Source organism: Musa acuminata, chromosome BXJ2-7, assembly GCF_036884655.1.
Source record: "Musa acuminata AAA Group cultivar baxijiao chromosome BXJ2-7, Cavendish_Baxijiao_AAA, whole genome shotgun sequence".
Classification (NCBI taxonomy): Eukaryota; Viridiplantae; Streptophyta; class Magnoliopsida; order Zingiberales; family Musaceae; genus Musa; species Musa acuminata.
This window is the reverse complement of record NC_088344.1, coordinates 3,183,916-3,204,164: the sequence shown is the minus strand read 5'-3', so window position 1 is coordinate 3,204,164 and position 20,249 is coordinate 3,183,916. Positions and strand designations below refer to the sequence as shown.

The following is a 20,249-nucleotide window of genomic DNA, read 5'->3' as shown; positions in this document are numbered from 1 at the left end:
AAGTAGAAAAAAAAAAAAAAACTTTTCCTCCTCACCTCTGTTTCGTGCACCATCTGTTTGGAAGAAGGATGCAGGCAGGCAGGCAGGCAGGCATCGATCATCCCTCGTCTGGAAGAAGAATCAGCCACACAGGATTCAATCATGGTTGACTGACTGCCTACCAAACATTTTAGTTTCAAATTTTGACGCAGCTTTCTGTTTTTATTTATAGTGAGATTTGGTGGTGGCTTTCTTTGACAAACCTGCAAAGGCAACCAAAACAACACGAGGAAAATGAGTTGCAGCAACAACTTCCAAGGAAATAGCCAGATATCATCACGGACAATTGTCACAGAATACAAAGTTTCAAGAATCATCAGGAGCTTTCTGAGATGTTTGATTTGATGATCCAAATGGTCAAAGACTGAGCAAATTCAAGATCTTGTCAGACTGCAATCCCCTTCAGAATATGCTCCAATTGCCAACCAAACCACACATCGACTCCCGCTTGTTCAAAATTACATAGAGCTGCATTCAAATATATGGTCCGATTTGATCATGTTTTCCGGCTTGATAATAAATAAACATGTATCGACCAAGGGTTAGATTTAATGGCCAAGCTAAATCAAGTTAAATTAAGCACACATAGCATCAGTTGTTAGCTCAAACGATTAGCAACTCTCACACTGGCTGCAATCAGTCCTATGCAATACATCCTACGTCGATGACGCACTAAAAAGAGGAAAAAACGGCACGAAGGTGATGCAAGGTAAAAGAATTACAACTCGATAAAAGCCAGGAAGCAGGTCACAAAATTTAACACTGTACAGTTCTACAGCACTACCTCTGCCATTGGTAGACCAGAAATCACCCATGATGAGATCATAAACTGCATTTGGTTCATGGAGAACAAAAAAGATTCAGTGGCCACGTCTGAGAACCGAGAGAAATCCACCTGATGATTTTTCCTTGCGGCGATCATTGGATTCATCTCTGACCTGTTCAAACCAGCCAACCAACCAAAAAACTTATTAAGGCACCGGTAGCAATTTAGGGGGCACAGTTTCAAGTCGTTGATGGTGAAACCTCTTTAGCAATAAGCTGTAGTGTCTCCAGTATTTCCGAAAAATCAGGCCTGACAGCTGGGTCTTGCTGCCAACACTTCTCCAGCAGCTCAGCAAGTTTCGCATGAGTATTCTTTGGAATGGTAGGTCTCAAACCCTATAGAGATTAGAAGGAAAAGCAACATGTGTCACCTGTTTGTCTTGCAATAAGAGGAAAAAAAGAAACAGTCACATAGAGTTCTCAATAATACAATATAACCATGCAACTCTTAAAGAAACAGTTTTACTTTAAGAATTCAAAAAGTAAAATTGCAGTCAATTTTCATCAAAAGTCTACACTCAGTATCCTTGTTTCGATACATAAAACAAGAGTGGTTTATGGTGATGAAATAAATGACTGTTATATGTGAAAGGCAAAAAATGTGTTCTGCATTTAATTTTCAGGTGAAAACATTTACCTTCTAATGATACTTTCTTATTTTTCACACATAGATTTTGCTTCTTTTTAAATTCATGGAAGTTTTGTCATAAAATACGCATACACATTGTTCAAAGACAGTAGATCACAAAAGCATAGTCACACTGTACCCTATTTTTAATTCTCCTCGTATCAGAATATATACCCATTATATCAGAGAAATCGTGTGTTCCATGTATGTGCTGTACAAATACATAACTAATGTCTATGGGTAATGTAGTAGCTATTATTCTGACCACATGAGAAAAACCACAAATAAACTTACCTTTTGAACCACGCCTACTGCAGCTTGGAGTGGTGTTAAGTATTCATATGGGAGCTGCACAAAACCACAGAATATAGAGACAATATACTTGTAAGAAAGGTTGAAGAACGTGAACAAATAAAATTTTGTAATTGCAATATCCTGAGGTTACCTTAGCTGTAAGCAGCTCCCACATTACAATTGCAAAGCTAAAAACATCAGCTTTGTGATCATAGGGCTTGTGTTCTATCACCTACATTTAGGTTAATAAGGAACATGTTGATATGCTGGAGTAACAAACCATCAGGACTCAATTTATGGGACCATAGTTGAAAAGAGAAACCACTTCCCCAGGACTTATAAAAAGACAAGATATTTGATACAAGAAGATGGAGTTAAATCAATTTCAAGATACTAGATCATGCTGTTGAGATTGATACTGATGAATCACCATATGGAAATAAAACTGAAAGGACGTGCATGATGTTGGGGACATTGAACAAATCATATATAGATGCAGAAACACGAAATGCATTGGCATTATGTTAAGTAATTTGAGTACCTCTTCATTAAAGTGAAACATATGTTTATATACATATTACCTTAGAGCCAAAAGAAACATTAGTATTTGAGATGAGCAAGCTCTCCAACAAGGTTTTGTCATAAGTTTTGGTTAAATCTTTATCCTACCAAAGAAAGGCTTCCAGATAAGCACAAATGAAGATTTTATGTATAAATCATGTGTAATGCTCCAGACATAGTGACCAACTATGTTTTTTCTTTTTCGCAGAAAGTATTTTATTATGCAGTTTGGTTTAAAAATAAGTTGCATATATAGACGCTATTTTAAAGAATTTCTTGGACAGAATTTCTGATGTAATATGTAAAGCAAACCCATGCTGGAGTACAAATTTCCAATAAGTTAATGATAGCTTCTAGCAGTGAAAAAGATGAAGTCATAGCTATGCAGCTCCCAGTGTACATGTAAAATAATCACAGGTCAATACAAAATTTCCTAAGAACTTTTTGGTGAAGCAGGATCAACCCAAAGACTAGGAGATATTTATCCTATTCAAATTGGGAGAAACAGCCATTATTCTTATCAAGGTTCCAAGGATAATATTGTGCATGAAAGTACTATAAGACATCACTCTATCACATTATTCATTACATGTGCATGATTGAACAACGATATAGATGCTGGAAAACTGATTCTTTGGCTTCTCAACCAAATGCAACTGGACTCCTGAAAAGATGCCACAGTAGTTAAGTATATGAAATGCATCCTGCAAAAGCACCTTTTCAGGCAAAGCATAACTAAACATTTTATGCCATAAAGAAATATAGAACAATTAATCAAATCATGTGTGGTTAGTTTAGTTATGTATGTAACCAATGCAAGCAGAGGATCAAATATCCTATAATGTCCACGTGTGTTGGCACACAAATTGACAAGTAGGTGCAAAGTTCAGTCAACATCATAAAATATCTTCAGAAAGTCACGAGGTACCTTGGATCACCCAAAAAGAAGGCATATGTATGTGGGTTAAGACTAAACTTCGTTAAGAGATGAAATTACTGTAGACTATTACCTCAGGTGCCATCCAGCGATATGTCCCTGTTTCAGCAGTCATGACTCCAGACTCAGCTTTAACACGTGCAACACCAAAATCAGCAACCTTAACAACCTGCCAGAGAAATAAGTATATTAGTTCTGAACAAACTGGTACAAGAGCAAAGTCCGGCCCTTTAGACTTAACTAAAAGTTACATGGGCTGAAATATGAGCAAAAGATATGTAAGAGCAGTTAAAGAGAAAATAATCATTTTTGTGTAAGATAAACAGTTAATGTTGAAGTGAACACTAAACCAAATGAAGAAACTTATCCTTGCCGACAGACAATGGGAGATCCAATAGACCACCAAAAACAAAGGAGATATCTAACTCACAAGTATAAGTATTGATAAATTACCCTAAATCAGGCAAAGGTAACTCCCTCCAATGAATCAACAAGCTCAAGACTATCAAGTTTCTAATTATTGACAGCAAGCCCTGATGAATTGCGGAAGGCACTTTTAACTCATCCATATTTTATCATGTCAATGCAACCATCAGAATAGATAATGGGGAGACAGCTGGTAATTCCTCATTTAACCATCAAGCTCCATTTTATTTGGTCTCAATTTTAAAAATTCTATTTTAAAGTTACAAAATCTTGACTTCCAAGGTCCAATGAGCTAAAAGGACAGTAATATGGATTAGGTATTCCTACCATCAAGCTGGCCCTTCAGATCCTTTACAGAATATACATTTGTACTAGAATTAAATAAAATCATAGGACTCCTGATCAACGTCTCTCTAAACAAGCAGCAAATCAGGACACAATTTGAGATAAATCGACGACAAACATCTCCACTGAAAACCAACTCCAAGAAATAATTTTACAAGAAGTTGGACATATGAAAGCCAACTTTATGGTATTAGGTTTTTGAACTTCATCCATGACAAGCTAATTGATATATTTCTTGGAAGTATAATAAAAAAAATTAAAAAGGTTTATTGTAAGTAGTTATGCTTAGGTGACCATGCAACTGCATAATTAGCAATTGGGAGCAGTGATTTAAAAAATGTTAGGCGCCAAAGTCTCAAAACGCCTGAGGTGCTAGGCACTTGCTCGGGCAAAGCGAGACACTCTAAAATATTAAAATATAAAATATACATAATATAATTATTTAAATAATAATATGATATTAAATTAAAAGTATATTGTTAATAGTATATTACTTACTGTTAACTACTATTAGAGAGGGAGAAAAGAACTATTAACAGTAACAAAGGGGAATAAAAGGGTCACTAACAATGGAAACCAACGAAAAGTGGCAGCAACAACTATGAGAAGGCAACAGTGAGAAGCTAACAATAGCAGCGGAGGGTTAGTTTAAGACAGTTGTGGCAGCGTTGTGAACGACAACGATGAAAGCTGCAGACAGTAGCAACGGTGAAAGCTCCAGAGGGCATCCGTCGGTGGCGAAGGAACCTACGATCCTCTCCCTCGACAGTGGAATGAACTATAAACGGAGCGACAACGGAAGGAAGCTACGGGCTCTTGCTAGGTCGTCGGACTCGTTCGTCCGTGACAGAGGAAGCTCGGTTCGCTGTGTCTACGGCGGAGGCAGAAACAGTGCTAGGGTTGGCTCAGGGTCACGCAAGCATGAAGGGTGGCTTTTGAGGGTAAGAAACTACGTTATTAAAAGTTTGGTTCGGTTCAGTTATTTGAACCGAGCGCTAGCCCGAAGGGCTCAATGCTTGGGTTCGAGTGAGTACCCAAGTGGCGCCTCATTGAAGCGCGTCGTCTGGTCCACACACAAGACGCTCAGGCCTCGCCTCACCTCGCTCGAGCGTCTATTAAAATCACTGATTGAGAGTTGGGACTACATAAGGTTTCCAGAAGCAGGATAGCTAAACCATATATATGTGTGTGTGTGTGTGTGTGCACATGCCGGTGTACTGTAACCATGGTATGTAGTACCGAATGGTACTACCCGGTACGGGCGATACGTACTGGTATGCAGACCGCCCAGTACCGACATCGTACCGTACCGAGCCAACCTCAAAACACCGGTACGGTATTGCATACCTTAACTGTAACCATGTTTATTAGAAACACATCAATTGAGCCAACTTTCTGTAATACAAATAAATACCCACTTAAATTATAATGATGACAGTCATTCAAGGAACCCCAAAATGATTAATTATGTATTAAAGCTTCAAGTTCAACGAGTCATTTACTCATAACCGGGAACAAAGCTAAACTAGAGCAAGTTGGATGGCTAAAGCTCAGCCATCATCCTCCAATTCAGTTAAGAAAAGAATTATATACGTCAAGAATATAACATCTACATTTTTTAAATCATAAACAAAGACATACTACCACTTCAACAGATACTAAAATTGTTCTTGATCTGCAAAAGACTTTGCATGTCATGCTAAAATGTAGAGATTGAATGTTGTATTCAAGCTGATTGATGTCAGGCATCAAAAGGTTTAATGGCAGCATGAAATAACACATGGAAAGATTAATGATAAGCACTAAAAAAAAATCTTAAGTCACAAACATTCAAGGCCTCAAGTTCCAAGCCACTAAGTACACAAGCACCATAAATTAATAATGTTTTATAACTCGTGTCAGTAAATTGAGACCATCAATTAGGTTGTTGGAGGTTGAGGTAATTAATTAATAAGTCAGTGGTTGAGATATTTAATTTAAAAGTCACTTATAAAAGGAGAGAGGAAGGAAACTTGTGAGGTAACCATGAATTAAACCATCCACATATATGAATTGTATTTGAGCTCTTAGCTCTTAGTTATTCCACAGGAAGAAAAATGTAGTTTGTTTTCTCTTATTCCAAAATTCTTTTGGCTTCTTCTCTCCTAGTTCCACATCACTGATCATAGGATAAAGCTTTTTGAGTTGGAATTCTTGAGTTACTTCCTACAATATTACCTAGGAGATGACTTAATCCATCTGAGCATATGTTATGAAAATGCTTCAACCAAAGTGATCCAAAAGACCTACTAACGGGCAATATGTCTTTATGACTTGCCTCGTTCTCATCCATCAGAAGATTGGCAGCCTTCAGATCCCGGTGGATAATGTTATTTTGGTGCAAGTAGTTCATTCCCTTTGAGACATCAATTGCTACTCGTAGTAAAGCTGGAAGCTTAAAGACTCCCTTCTGTTTGTGAAGGAAGTCGTAGACACTTCCCCCTGACATAAACTCTGAAAATAAAAAATAATACATAAGCCAAGAGAAAAGCTCTTAGAAGCAACCTTAATCTTGAAAAACAAATAGCCAGACATAAGCAAGCTTCACTAGATCTTACTACCTGTAACAATACATAAACTAGGAGGTTTGGTACATGCACCAATGAACTGCACCACATTCTTGTGGCGAACCTTCCTGCAAAACCAACAAAAATTAATATAAAAATGATGAGAATCGATGGACTGCACCACATTGCATAATCAAGAGATACAGAAGCAGGTTAAGGAAAAGTTAAATGGAAGAAAACACAATCTAGATCAACACAAGTGGAAGACAGTTTAAGGCAGGCAAATCATCACTAAAAAAAGAATAAGAGAAAATAATCTCTGATTGCTTCAAGGCAAAAGAAAAGACAAACTTTAAAAATCCATACTGAAGTACAAACTGAAATAATAAATGATTTTAGATTTCACCAAATTCAAACTACATCCCATCCTTAAAGTCAAAAGTCAAAACTTGCCTCCACAAGAAAACACAACTCAATGCAGGCAATTAGACTGCCAAAACATCGTCTGATTCTCCTAATTAACGATTATTTAGAAAATAATTATTGCTCAGCAGTGTCAAAGTCTCATCTAAATATGTTGTATGCTTTCCGTACAAGTGTATGATACAATAAGCATGTCACATCTGAGGTTACTGCTTAGCTATTTTGGTGAAACTTTAATTCATTGAGGTCATTAGGTGAAGGGAAGATAAGTAGCTATTACTGCTAGAAGATAGAAATTTCATTCACTAACCGCATGATAAAGACTTCCTGAGCAAATTCTCGCTGCATATCAACATTTACACGCTCAGGCTTCAGTATTTTAATTGCCACATCTTGACTACAATATGTTCCACGATAACTGGAAACAAAGAACACTAGTGATTAGCCAGTAACCACATGATAACGTCCTAACCAGATTTTCTGTGTGGTTTACTAGTGAAACTTACAGATCACCATATGACCCAGATGCTACTTTACATCCAAACTTCAGCAGCTGAAAATCAATCTCCCATACATCAGTCCCGTCTGTTGGTATTGGGACATGGTCAGGCAGAGCGCCCTCTCCAGTTTGTGCATTTTCAAGTTGAGGAGACCATGGATGAGACTTTGACCAAGCTTGTCTCTAACAGAAAGTGTTCAACAAACTTAAGCATTGCAGTATTATATCACAAAACTCTTTTCTAAAGTTATCAAAACAAATCAATGACACAGTATATGTGTGTGTATGTGTGTGTGTCTGTACGTATGTTCATCACAAAGTAAATGCAATTGAAGAATAATACCACATTGAAGAATCAACCATTAAACCACATGTTAAAACGAATTATCACAACTGCTAAGATGACAGTACAGATGACACTAATACTGGCGAAAATAAACATATGAACTCCTCTTATTATTTAGCGCTATATACTGTTCAGTGTCTATGCAAGAGTTTTGTAGGAAAAAAGCTCATGCAAATAAAAAAAGAAGCATGAAGCATATTAATAGAAAAGAAAAAACAGATACTGGTAACATAACTGAATAGGTAACAGCAGATTCTGTACTGTTATATACCTCATTTTTACTGTGAAAAGATATATGATTATGAATTTAATGATTTTAAAAGATGATGCACTCTTGTTAGTGCTTCAAATGTAAAACACAAAGGAACCCTGCTATAATATGAATTGATCTAAAGAAAAATTCAACAGACCTTCTAGAAAATATTAATGTCATTTTTGAAGTTCAGATGAGAAATTTTCAACCAAGCAACAACTTTATTAGAGAAAATAGGTAAGCCGAATCATGACCAATCACATGAGAGGTAACCATATAAGAGCTTTGCTTCAATTAACATAACCACTATACAACTTGCATTTTTACTTTCATCGAATTCAAAACTTATATCATTAAAATAATCTTGTAACATATAACTCTTTCTTCAACTACTTAGGTTTGCATCTTGAAATCCTTTTCTTGTGTCAAGCAAAAAACTTGAGAGCAACATTACCAAATAAGACTCTTGACAATCTAGAGTAACATTCCTTTTGAAATGTTCAAGTTATTTAACCTCCCTGCAGTAATGAATGTAAACAGTATAGGCCTTCAACAATGGAGTCAATAAAGATCCAAATGTATGAAAAAGAATTAGAATTACCCCTATCTTTTGAAGTTCCTTCTGCAACGAGTCCCTAAGCCGCTCAGTCTCCTAGATATTATAAAGAATGAGTGAGCATTGATACAACAGTATCCAGTGACAGCCCACACAGGAGACAGTAGAAAACAGTCATAGATATGACAATACAGAAAACAAGACAGGGTACACATAAGTGGATTAACATTATGTTCCATGAAAAAGCAACAAAATACAATACAAAAATCAACAATTTGAACTGCTTCCATGATCAAACAACAATAAAACTTGATACAAAATGGAAATTGTAATAAAGGTCATTAACTTGTCAAGCCCTAGTAACATACTACTAAATAGATAAGGATTCTAGTGATATAGCATTCTATCAATACAAAATAATCATTTTCAATGATGTTAAGATCCATTACCAAAAGATCTTAGAAAACTTAGATTCCCAAGTGACTTCTTGGGGTCCAAAATTTGTTTTTAAAAAATACCAAAATACTGATTACTATTGTAAAACTTGCTCCCTTGAATAAAATACTCATGTCAACAAAAACTTCCCGATAACTCATCAAATGCCCAGCAACTATAGTCTGGCTTATCAGTTTTACTACCACTTAATATTTCTTATCCGTATTTTAATCCTGTGATTACTGCTATGTAAATGCAAGGGAGTTAATTATGTCTATAACTAAGAATGTGTGCAATGCATCTATAAAGAACTTCAATGCACTTTTATGTTCTAAATTCTCAATGCTAGAAAAAAGTTATTCCACAAAGCCTAAGCGTAAACGAGAACCAAAAGTCATGATCCATTCTAAAGAAGGATATCCTTTATGACATCACTAAAAAGTAGGTCACTTAAGAATGTCAATACCATAAAAAATGTATTCCTCAGAAAAAGAATATAATAATTATCTATATAGAAGAAAAGCAAATTGCAAGATGTTAGAAGCTTATGAAAATAGTTCCAAAGCCAGCTAATTTGGCAGATGAAACAAACCTGTCTCATTCCAGAGCATGATATGTTGTTAAGATCAAGAGAACACTAGAAGGGACACTTACTGTCCAAAACTAAGATTCAATATGATTTAATGAACTGGCACTGACTAAGGAGAATGTGTTGTCCTTATAACATTGTAAATTGATGTTTTAACCACAACTAACATTTCCATCAAGGACTATCTTTATATAATTCACATATTAACTTAAACATTTTGTGCTAGTAAATTCGTATGTCAGAATTATTGGATTCTTAAACTTCAACTATCAACTATCATCGAGAAATGTTAGTGCAACTAAACTGCCAAAAGTACATCCTTCTACACTCATGCTTAGATAAATTCATTGTGAGCTATTTACTTCAGGTTTTCACAAAACAGCTTCAGATTATTTGTTTCAAACTGTTAAAAAAACACTCGAGTGAGGACATCAAAGAAATGAAATTTTGATTTTTCTTTTTTCAATTTTATCATGGAAATTTTACATAACATGAAGGTAACTTTACCTATTATCTCCAATGTATAGTCCAAGGACAAAACATCAATGCTAACTTCCCTAATCTTCTGGTCCATCTATGCAGATACAAAACCTCAGCTGAGGCTACCTGACCTGAATTCCAACCTTGAATAGAGGTATTAAACTAATGAAGCCTACGTCAATATTACAGGTAAAAAGAATTTTCAATATACATAATTGTTTATAATATCATAGTGCAAAGTCGCATTAAGTGACCTATAGCTACACGCAAAGCCAAGGACTCAAGAAGTGAGGCATCAGTTACATCCTTTAATGGTCAGCTATCCTTCCAAATATGCACTTTCAAAATAAAGAACAAAAACATAATCACCTGCAATTGAGTAATTTAAGTGCATCATGCATACCTAAAACCATGGTTTGATGTAATGCCCAAAATGGTCCATCAATTGACTGGTATGTGAGTCCGTTTCGGGTGGTACATTGTAAGGGGCGTACCAAGTTGTATGCCTATTGTAGTGCCCAACACGATTGAAACTCGATGATTAACAATCGATACAGGTCAGTAACAATTGGATTTTTACTACACAGATCAGCATTCAAATCAGGTCCCAATAGTCAATTTGGTCCCTTAAATCTTCCTAATCTGTGATCAGTGGAGATTAACCTCAGTCTCATTATTCCTCACACTGTCACTTGTTTAATCTTCCTAGTCAACAATCAGTGGAGATCAACCGCTCATTCTTAATCAGCAATCAGTGGAGATCAACCTCTCATTCTCATTCTTTCTCACACTCTCACTTGTTTAATCCTCCTAATCGGCGATCAATGGAGATCAACCTCTTGATTTGAATAAAAGAGGGATTGGAACTCTTCTTTATAGGTGATTCAAGATAAACAGAAGCATCTTCCTTCGACGGATGATTATGCAACAAAGTTGTTCCTCAACAAATCAGAAAAGGTATAGATAATTTTTTATTCCTTATAACCTAGAATTTATATTCATCAATGGCTTAGATACACCTATTATTATCTAAATATAATTCATATACAAAGAATTTAGGAGGAAAAAAACCCTAAAATAGGGTTTTCATTTTAGGCCATTTCTGGCCCCTCTTCCGGAAGATCGGTACACTACCAACTTGTATGTACCTGTCCGTCCGAAGACCAATACAGTTGGTCCTCACAAGAAAGACAGATACAGCCGGTTGGCATGAGAAGGCATTCCTTGCCTAAAACTACTAGTACTCAACGATGATCATGTAAATGATAGAAATTGTTATAAATGAGTCTCCTGAAATACAAATAATAGAATACATAGAGCATAGTGTAAATTATGCAATAACTATTAATTGTTAATGGTTGGTATCATGGTATGCAATTTTGAATGGTATCGCCCGGTATGGGCGGTACGTACTAGCTCGACGGCATACCAGTACGCGGACCGTCCGCTACCGGACGGACAGTGCTACATGCTACAGTGCTACAGTAAGAGAAAATCGCTCGGTATGCCGGTACCGTACCATACCGAGCCAACGTTGAAACACCGGTACAGTACGGTATTGCATACTTTGGTTGGTATGCATAAAAAAAAATGAATTGAACACAATAGTTCACATTATGTTTATGATGACTAAATATCAAAGAGGCCACTTAACTTAAATAACATAAAGTTCCAAAGAAAGCAGAATGTATTCAAGTTAGTACCTCATAAAGCCAACCATCAACAACAAAGACATCCAATGAGTAACCATCATTTGTTGAAAATGCATGTGCTTCTTGAATATTAAGGCCAAGCTCAGCAAGCAAAGAAGTCAGCTGCAATACAAGAATAAACAGATGTACAAAAATTCACTTCAAGTTACAAGAAAAACCAAAATACTCAAGAACTTAAATAAAAAATTGATTACAAATGTCACAATTTTAGCATTAGCAAATAGCAAAAGAGAATACAATGGAAAAAAAAATTACTCGGTCTGGGGATTGTGAAGAATACAGTTGCTCGTGCTAGAAGTCCATTCATACAGAAACATCTTTTAGACTTCAATCATACAACAGATAGTGCAATCATCCAATAGTTGACAAAGATGAAGAAGAACAATTTTAGAATTTAAAACTAGCTTTAAATTCAACTGGAGTACAACTAAATGAGAAAGACATCAGTGACTACTGACTGGTGTACACCGGTACAGTACCAGTCTGAGCCGTGACTGGTATAATACCACATGCGAAATTGCGAACATTGCTGATATCAAAATAAAAGTAAAGAATAAAAACTAGATACCAACAGGTAACCCATAGTGGACTGATTGATAATTAATTCCTTGGTCTGATTAGAATCAGAATCTTCTACCAAAGATCGTGCTGGCCACAACATATCACTATCATCTTGCAAAAAAATTAGTCTGACAACCTATAGCTGAGTGTTTATTGAGCAGAAAACCAGCACAAATTGTTTCAAAGAAAAAATATCAACCCATTTATGTCTTTACAGAAACGGGATCCAAAAGGAATAGAAATGGAGTTGAAATATTCCATCAAGCATGATCCATTGAAAAAATAAATGATGGAGAACTTCACCCGAAAAAACAATTATTCCCCAACTTATGAACCCAGAATTTTATGTTGAAGCAAGAGAGAGTGGCAGGGCCATTTGGATTGGGACTCTGATCAATAAACACAAACTGTCCAACAGACTTATCAAGTTAGCTTAATCATTGAAAGAAAGGGCAACAATTAGCTAAAAATTGTTTAACTAATTTCCAGAGTTAGAAAAAAAATCCAGTGATTCTCTGTCAAACATATTAAAGTTTCTTAAGTTACACTTGATAGCTCTGTTGGCCAATTGATATAATTATCAGAATTGAGCACATTAAATGATGGATGCTTATAATAAAAACTTATTTGAGATTTGTCATTTTAAAACATGTTCAAAACTGTCTTAGCCACTTTTGTTGTTTATTTTATTGCAAAGATAGAGGAGTATTTCCTGACATAAGATATATATGACATTGATGCCAGCCACCAGCTCATGTAGTTCAAACTTCAAACTATAATTCTACAAAGAATCAAAATGCATGCACCGAAGCAAATCAAATGATAGTCAGTAAGGCTGATCTAGATGATCAAGTGGGTCTATGAAGAAAAATGTCCAAAATGAGTAACATTTGAAAGAACAAGATCGCTTTGAGAGTTAAGAACCATATAGATTGGAACCTATGCTGACGTAGGGGGTAAACATCAGTGATACTAGGGTCAGTCAGTCCGATGATTTCACCCGAAACGAACACTCAATGCTGGATCAACAGAACCAGGCTGCTCTCTTTTGAAGCAATCAGCATAACTTGATTTTTTTCCTTCTTGAGGATGTTCTAAATCACCTGATATCTGAAACCTTGTGAACAAAAGCAATACACAAAATAGAACACAGTATTTTGGTGGTTGAATCTGCGTAGATAGTCTAACCAAGATGAAGGAACAAACATTATTTAACAATAAAATAAAGGACTGAAAGCATAATCAAAGAAGTGTTAAGAGTAGGAAAACTAAAAATATTCATTCCTACAAATCAATAACACAGTTCAAACCTTACAGATTATATACTATTCTGCTCAAGCATTGGAAATGAGAATGTTTCTCTTAGCATAAACTAAAAGCAATGGATGCCAACTCCACCAAACCTAGATTTCTCTTCTTAGAACAGTAGATTTACCGATATTGGACCACTAAATCTTTATGAAGTCACTAGAGGAAGTAGCAACTAGCAAGTACCAATTTCATAAATGATAAAACTCTATGGCCTAAATACAGAATTCTCAAATGAAATATCATATAGGTATATCATGCGTAGCAAATGACAGCAACAAATCAAAAGATATTTAATAATTATTCACAAGATGAGTTGTATCCAGTTGAGGAATCAGTTTACCAAACTTAGAAGCTTTGGCTTGTCATGTGTGGAAAAGGCAATTTCATGCATTGGCCTGCAAAAAAATAAATCAGTATTTTATAGATCATACAAATATGAGATAAATGGTGCACATCTATTGGATTGAAAAAAGATTGTTATCATCTGAAGAAAAGGTGAGAATTTCATAATACGTACACAAAACAACCATTAATCTCACTACAGATTGGTGATATAAACTATGAAAACATAAGTTTACCATGATGTAACCACATTAAAAAGGAAAGGTTAACTAGCAAGCAAAACACACAGCTAAGAGAACATACCGAACCCAAAAAGCATATTGTTTTTAACAATCACTAATAAAATAACATTCAGTATTTTAAAAATTAAAATCAACAAAAAAGATGCCAATGAAACTTTTGTGTACACGATAATAAATAATGAAATGAAGGAATTATTTGGTTACACTGAGACTTGTCAGATCTTATTATATGTGCATAGACTCAACAAAACTGTGTTGAAACAACTGGAAGTACCAAAGTGAATAATACTTAACATGTCTTAAACTAGCAAGCTGGATCTTGTTTCTAGTGTCTGGACTCTTTTCCCATTTATAAGATCATTCCCTTAATGACCAAATCTGATTCAGACCATGTCTGCCAAAATCTATCAAACGTATATTTGTGCCACCATTCCCTGTTCCAGAGTATTCAACAAATATCCAAATGTGAGTTTTCTATGATGTTGTCATATTTTAGTAGCAGATGAAGAAACGATTTCAAGTTTCAACCAGCTTCCGTTCGTTTTATAATGAAAGATGTTGTCTTTGATCACTGTTGTACTCATATCCAGCAGCCTCCTTGACTAATCCACCCAATTGAAAGAGAAATTATGTGGCTAACTGGTGTCATTTACTGAAGAAAAAAAAGTGCCGTTTACAGCTACATAAAATGTGTCCAAAGAATAAATAAGATTGGAAACAGAGTCAATCCTGGATAGCCTTTAATGACCAACAGCTGCTAACATGACAGATCAAAAGACATGTACAAGTCACTTCAAGGACAGCTGTTCACTGACCAAATATTATGGTGCTTGTTCAAAAAAATGCATATATTTGATGGTTCTTATTCTTTCATGAAAAGTAAATGTACAATAAAAAGATTATATGTTCACCAGCAAAAATATTTTAAAAATCATTAAAAAATTCTTCGATTAACTACTAAAAACAAAAGACAGACAAATATGTATATGTACAGAGAGAGAGAGAGAGTTTTTGGGCATTGGATAAAAGAAAATGACATAAAACTTGTATGAACAATCAAATCTTTCAAGTTAGTGAGAAACTAATACCACATGCGATGGACAACAAAATATACTTAGAAGTCATGAAAACTGAACGATCAAACTCCAACAAAATCAATGCTAAAAAACAATGTAATTTGGGCACCCACATACCCAATTGGACAAGAATAGAAAACTGAAAAGATATAAGGACACGGATTCCTCTCACTTCATTGAAATATGCATCGAGCAGTCAATTGCAGTATAGCTAGTGCACCAAAGATTGTAAAGCTTGTTGAATTTAATGGGACCTATCGTTCGGGTCTAAGTAATTACCGGACAACTTTTAGAAGTTCATACACTTGCAAAATAAAAGTGTCTTTTATTATATAGGTACGATCATGAAGCAACATAAAAAACGGAACAGGGAATACAGAAAAACATAACCTCAGGAATTGTGGAGCATTTGCAACACTATCTCCATCATGGTATTGTTGCCTGCTGGCTTCAAGAGCAAGAGCCTCGAGATTAGGCGATGAACCAAAGGCAGGAGGAGGATGAACACTGATGATCATACGGGTGTGTAAAAACATTATTGTGGATATACTAACAGACACAAGAAATATAAGTGGAAACCTAAGAGTGGATAAGTTGGAAGAGAAGTAAAAAAGCATGACGGAGAAAAACTTTTGTTGGGAAACATGTAGTTGGGGACAAAGAAATAACTGCACCTTTGCCTGATGTAGGTTGAAGTAGACTGTGCATCTCCCATTTCTGGAGCATTAGAATCAGAAGAATCAGCTTGGTTTCCATCAAGAACTGGAGTAACCTAAAGAACCCATTGATCAAGTTATAGAACTACAACGGAGTAAAGGAAGTGATAGATAAACCAGAAACAGCTACTTAAGGAAGAATAAACTAGAAAAAGCTACTTAAAGAAGAATATTTATTAACGCCTATTATTACATGGAAGTTTGGAAAAGTAGCATTCATAAGATATCTAAATTTAGACACTTGTTGCAGACTAATTGAAAAATGTCAATGAAGGTCAAAACAAGTTATAGATCATGTCATGGTTTCATGTGATCCAGTTAACTCGCATACATTTGATCAGTCATTTTGGAGCAAGAAAGGATTTCTGTGCTTACTAAATAAAGAAAGGCTTTATTCGGTAGGACTAGTACTTCTTTAGGTATTAAACTATGACCAAAGGCTTTAGTTAGTAGGACTAGTAATTCTTTAGGTACTAAACTATGATTACTCACAAATATCGAAACTTCATAATTAAAAGAAAATTTTTGGTTGTAAAAAAAATTCAGATATAAATATTCTTGACTAAATATGTGATTTTTTATGGATCTCAATGGCAGCAAAAGAATCCATATAGCTGATCCCAAATAATTGGGACTTTACGACTCTATTGTTGTTATAAAAGAAAAGAAATTGCAGTTCCATTATGAAGTAATTAAGTTGTTGTAATTCAGTGATTAAAAAAGGCGCTCGGGCGCTCGCCTAGGCGCTCGGGCGAGGCGAGGTGAGGCCCGAGCGCCTCGCTAATGTCCCAGGCGGCGCGCTTCAAACAGGCGCCGCCTGGGTGCTCGCCCGAGCCCAGGCGCTAGGTGCTTCGGACGAGCGCCTGGGTAAACCAAGGCGACCGAACCAAAATTTTAGGTCTTGTTCGGTCCTGGTTCGATTGTTAGTTGATTCAATCGAACCAACTAAACCGATATAACCCCAACCCTAACCCTTACCCAACCCTAACCTGTTGTCGCTGCCACTGCCGCTGCCGATCCCGATCCCGATCGCGATCTCGCTGCTCGTCGCCCCTGCTCCCGCTGCCGCTGCTCGTCGCTGTCGCTGCTCGCGCCTCCCGCGAGCCCTCCCGCTGCTCGCACCTCCCTCGAGCCCTCCCGCTGCTCGCGCCTCCCTCGAGCCCTCCCCCTGCTTGCGCCTCCCGCGAGCCCTCCCGCTACTCGTGCCTTCCGCTCCCTTTCCCTTTCCGGCTGCCGCTGCCGCCGCTCGCCGCTGCTGTTGCCGTCGCTCGCCGCTGCTACTGTCGCCGCTCGCTACTGCTGCTGCCGCCGCTCGCCGTTGCTTCCTCGTTTCTCCATTAGGCTCAGTATACAGTATACTCTTAATATTAAGTTTATTTGAATTTTAAAATGATTAATTTTCTGTTAATAGATTAATAATATATTATTTTGATTTTAATATTGTTAATTTTTATTTATTTGAAATTATTAATTATATTATATATTTTTATATTTTAGCGCCTCGCTCGCCGTTGCTGTTGCTGTTGCTGCTCGCCGCTGCTACTGTCGCCCGCCGCCAGAAAATATATAATATAATTATATAATATAAAAATATATAATATTATATAATTATATTATATATTTTTATATTTTAGCCCGCTCGCCGCTGCTAATGCCGCCGAGCGCCTAGGCGAGCACCAAGTGCCTCGGGCGTTTGTGGACCTTAGCGCCTAACGTTTTTTAAATCACTGTTGTAAATTACCTAATGAAAAGTATAAGAGACAGAATATGAGATGGGTGTCTAACTTTCTACTTTTAAATGAACACTTTAACGAAAAAGCGCATAATGGACATCCATGAAGACCACAAAGGTCAAGCCTAAAGATAACTTCTTTGTTTATAACCTACAATGTTGAAATAAATGCACATACATGAAGATTATGAAACATGATCCTGATGACATCGACACCTATAATACATAGAAGGATAAATTGTATCAATGTAAACATATGTGTGCATGTGATACGCATGCATGTGCATGTACATGTACACATGTGCAGCAAGTTTGTTAAACAAACATTAGAAGTGACATAAAATTCCTTCTTTATTTAACAAGTGATTTGAATATAATTTACTTTCCGCCCAAGCTTATTGAAGTAGCCAAACCTCCAGGTTTCAAAGTTGTACACCCATCTTAATTTTAACAATTTGAAACTGAGGAAGATCAGAAATGTTAGCCTTAGTTTACGTTCGGCTTGGTCAATGATGTACCTGATTCAGGTTATATCAGAAATGTTAACTTTATTATAAATTTAAGGCACTCTCATTAAAGTTTAGCCGCCAGCTAATTACATTAACTGCATTCAACAAATCCAGTCAGACTATATGGTATATCTATAGGAATTATAGTTCGTGCTCCAATGTTAAAGTGACAACTTGATCCAACTACATATTAACAGATACATTAAAGAATAAGCATCAGAAACCTTGGTAATTAATATTCAAGAACATTAAAAGAATCTAATATGAATTCCTGAAATTAAAGGAGTTGATAAAATGATAACTGATCATTACAAGCTTCCAATCAACAAATGGCATTACAGCCCAAGAGTAACAATATGAATATGATTATCCAGCGATAGAACCAACTTAAGTCACCAAGTCCAAAAAGAAACTCATACATCTGTTCATTTTAATTGAAATAAGCGTATGTGTTACACGCTAAGGTTTTCTATACAAGATTTCAACTGAAATCCCATGAAAAGACACTGTTTTCTCATGCCGTCTAGATAAATAATGTCAATTTCAGCCTGTCAGCCTTGCATGGCTTCGTATAACACCTAATGTAGACCTATAGGAGAAACAAAATTGCTGTACCAGTTTGGAATTATTCAAAACTGCATTCATCCTATAGTGAGTAGTTTGAGAAGTTTGTTAAAGCAAAATCTAGCATTCAGATGGGGGAAGAGTTGTTTTAGCTCGTACCTGCACCAAGCGAACAGAAAATACGGGCCTATTGTCAGGTTCTTGAGCCAGTTCCAGCAAGTTTTTATGCATCAGTACATCCTCTGCCCTCTCCACGTTTACATCCAAGGCATACCTGCAACAGGAAGAAGTTGCAGATCAACAATTGCTTGGAGAAAAATCATAGCCACAAGATTGACCAAAACCCAGTACGAATGTGCATCGACGACTTTGCCTTATCCACGAAACTCATATTTCTGTACGAATAATTCCACGGAACCCTAACGATACGAGGCAGCGCCAACAGATTACTTTTACTCAATAAAGAATTGGAGCAGACCCTCAGAACAAGTCAACATGGAACACGGTCAACACAAGCACCACGACCGCGTGGATTTTTATGCGAGAAACGACCCAAGAACACAACTTTTCCAAAGAAAGGATAGCCAAATCAAGAAGGTGGCGGATCAAAAAGGATCGACGAGTCAGTGCCGCCACACGTAATCGGGCAAATAAAAAGGGGGAAAAGAACGCAACCTATCGAAACCGAAAGAGGCAGACGGGACGTGGGATCTACCGAGCCGGCAAGCGATTGAAATGGTTCCACAGCCCGTCCTCGAATGACGGCGACTGCACCTCGGGCCGCCCTGCCTCCCTCAGGCGGCGGAGGACCTCGTTGTAGACGTCCATTTTATGGCGCTGCTGCTGCCGGTTGTGGGTGTGGGACGAATCCGCCGCCGCCCGGCTGCCGCAACTCTCGGTCGCGTCCTCTATCGCCATTCAAGAATCCAAACCCCCCAAGAAACCCAAACCCCTCAAGAAAGATCCACGCTTGGGCTCCTCAATGCGGCCCCTGTTCGTGCGAAGGATCCGCTCCTCAGGCGACGGACGGATCGAGGCGGCGATCGCCCATGATTCACGTAGGACGAGGCGACCAGCACAGAGAGAGAAGCGTGCAGGACGGCAGATAGGATACGCTTAAATTAAGAGGAAAGTAACGGAAGCGGAAAACAGAGAGAGAGAGAGAGAGAGAGAGGACGGCGAAAGATTTGAAGGACACGACGCAAAAACGAAGCTTGCGGCAGTGGATTTAATATGCGATGCTTATCCCATCCTTTTAATGTTCGTTTTTCATATTAGTCCTTATACAGTTCCAAAATATCT

General features: G+C 37.0%; 1 protein-coding gene across 6 annotated transcripts; it reads right to left on the bottom strand.

The window, feature by feature from the left end:
• Positions 1–553: 553 nt before the first annotated feature.
• LOC135616655 (serine/threonine-protein kinase STY46-like) lies at positions 554–20,155 on the bottom strand. Of its 6 annotated transcripts, none has more exons than XM_065116065.1 (16): positions 19,663–20,153; positions 19,107–19,221; positions 16,101–16,198; positions 15,817–15,933; positions 14,107–14,161; positions 11,886–11,996; positions 8,724–8,774; positions 7,531–7,706; positions 7,335–7,442; positions 6,656–6,729; positions 6,373–6,548; positions 3,358–3,453; positions 1,938–2,018; positions 1,787–1,840; positions 1,066–1,200; positions 554–977 (listed from the first exon to the last, which is right to left on the bottom strand). In XM_065116065.1, exons 1-16 carry the CDS (start codon positions 19,863–19,865, stop codon positions 900–902), a joined length of 1,728 nt encoding a protein of 575 aa, XP_064972137.1. In that variant the 5' UTR covers positions 19,866–20,153; the 3' UTR covers positions 554–899. The 6 variants fall into 6 exon arrangements, with proteins under 6 accessions (XP_064972137.1, XP_064972141.1, XP_064972138.1 ...); XM_065116069.1 differs by having other exon boundaries at positions 19,623–19,757; XM_065116066.1 differs by lacking the exon at positions 554–977 and having other exon boundaries at positions 1,070–1,235; positions 19,663–20,154.
• Between the last annotated feature and the right edge of the window lie 94 nt (positions 20,156–20,249).

Coding starts and splice junctions, on each gene's coding strand:
- LOC135616655 (XM_065116065.1), bottom strand. CDS start 19,865: ATGGCGATAGAGGACGCGACCGAGAGTTGCGGCAGCCGGGCGGCGGCG. Junction 6,730..7,334: donor CAGGAAGTCTTTATCATGCG/GTTAGTGAATGA, acceptor TTGGTTTTGCAG/GAAGGTTCGCCACAAGAATG. Junction 6,549..6,655: donor TAGTTTATGTATTGTTACAG/GTAGTAAGATCT, acceptor TTTTATTTTCAG/AGTTTATGTCAGGGGGAAGT.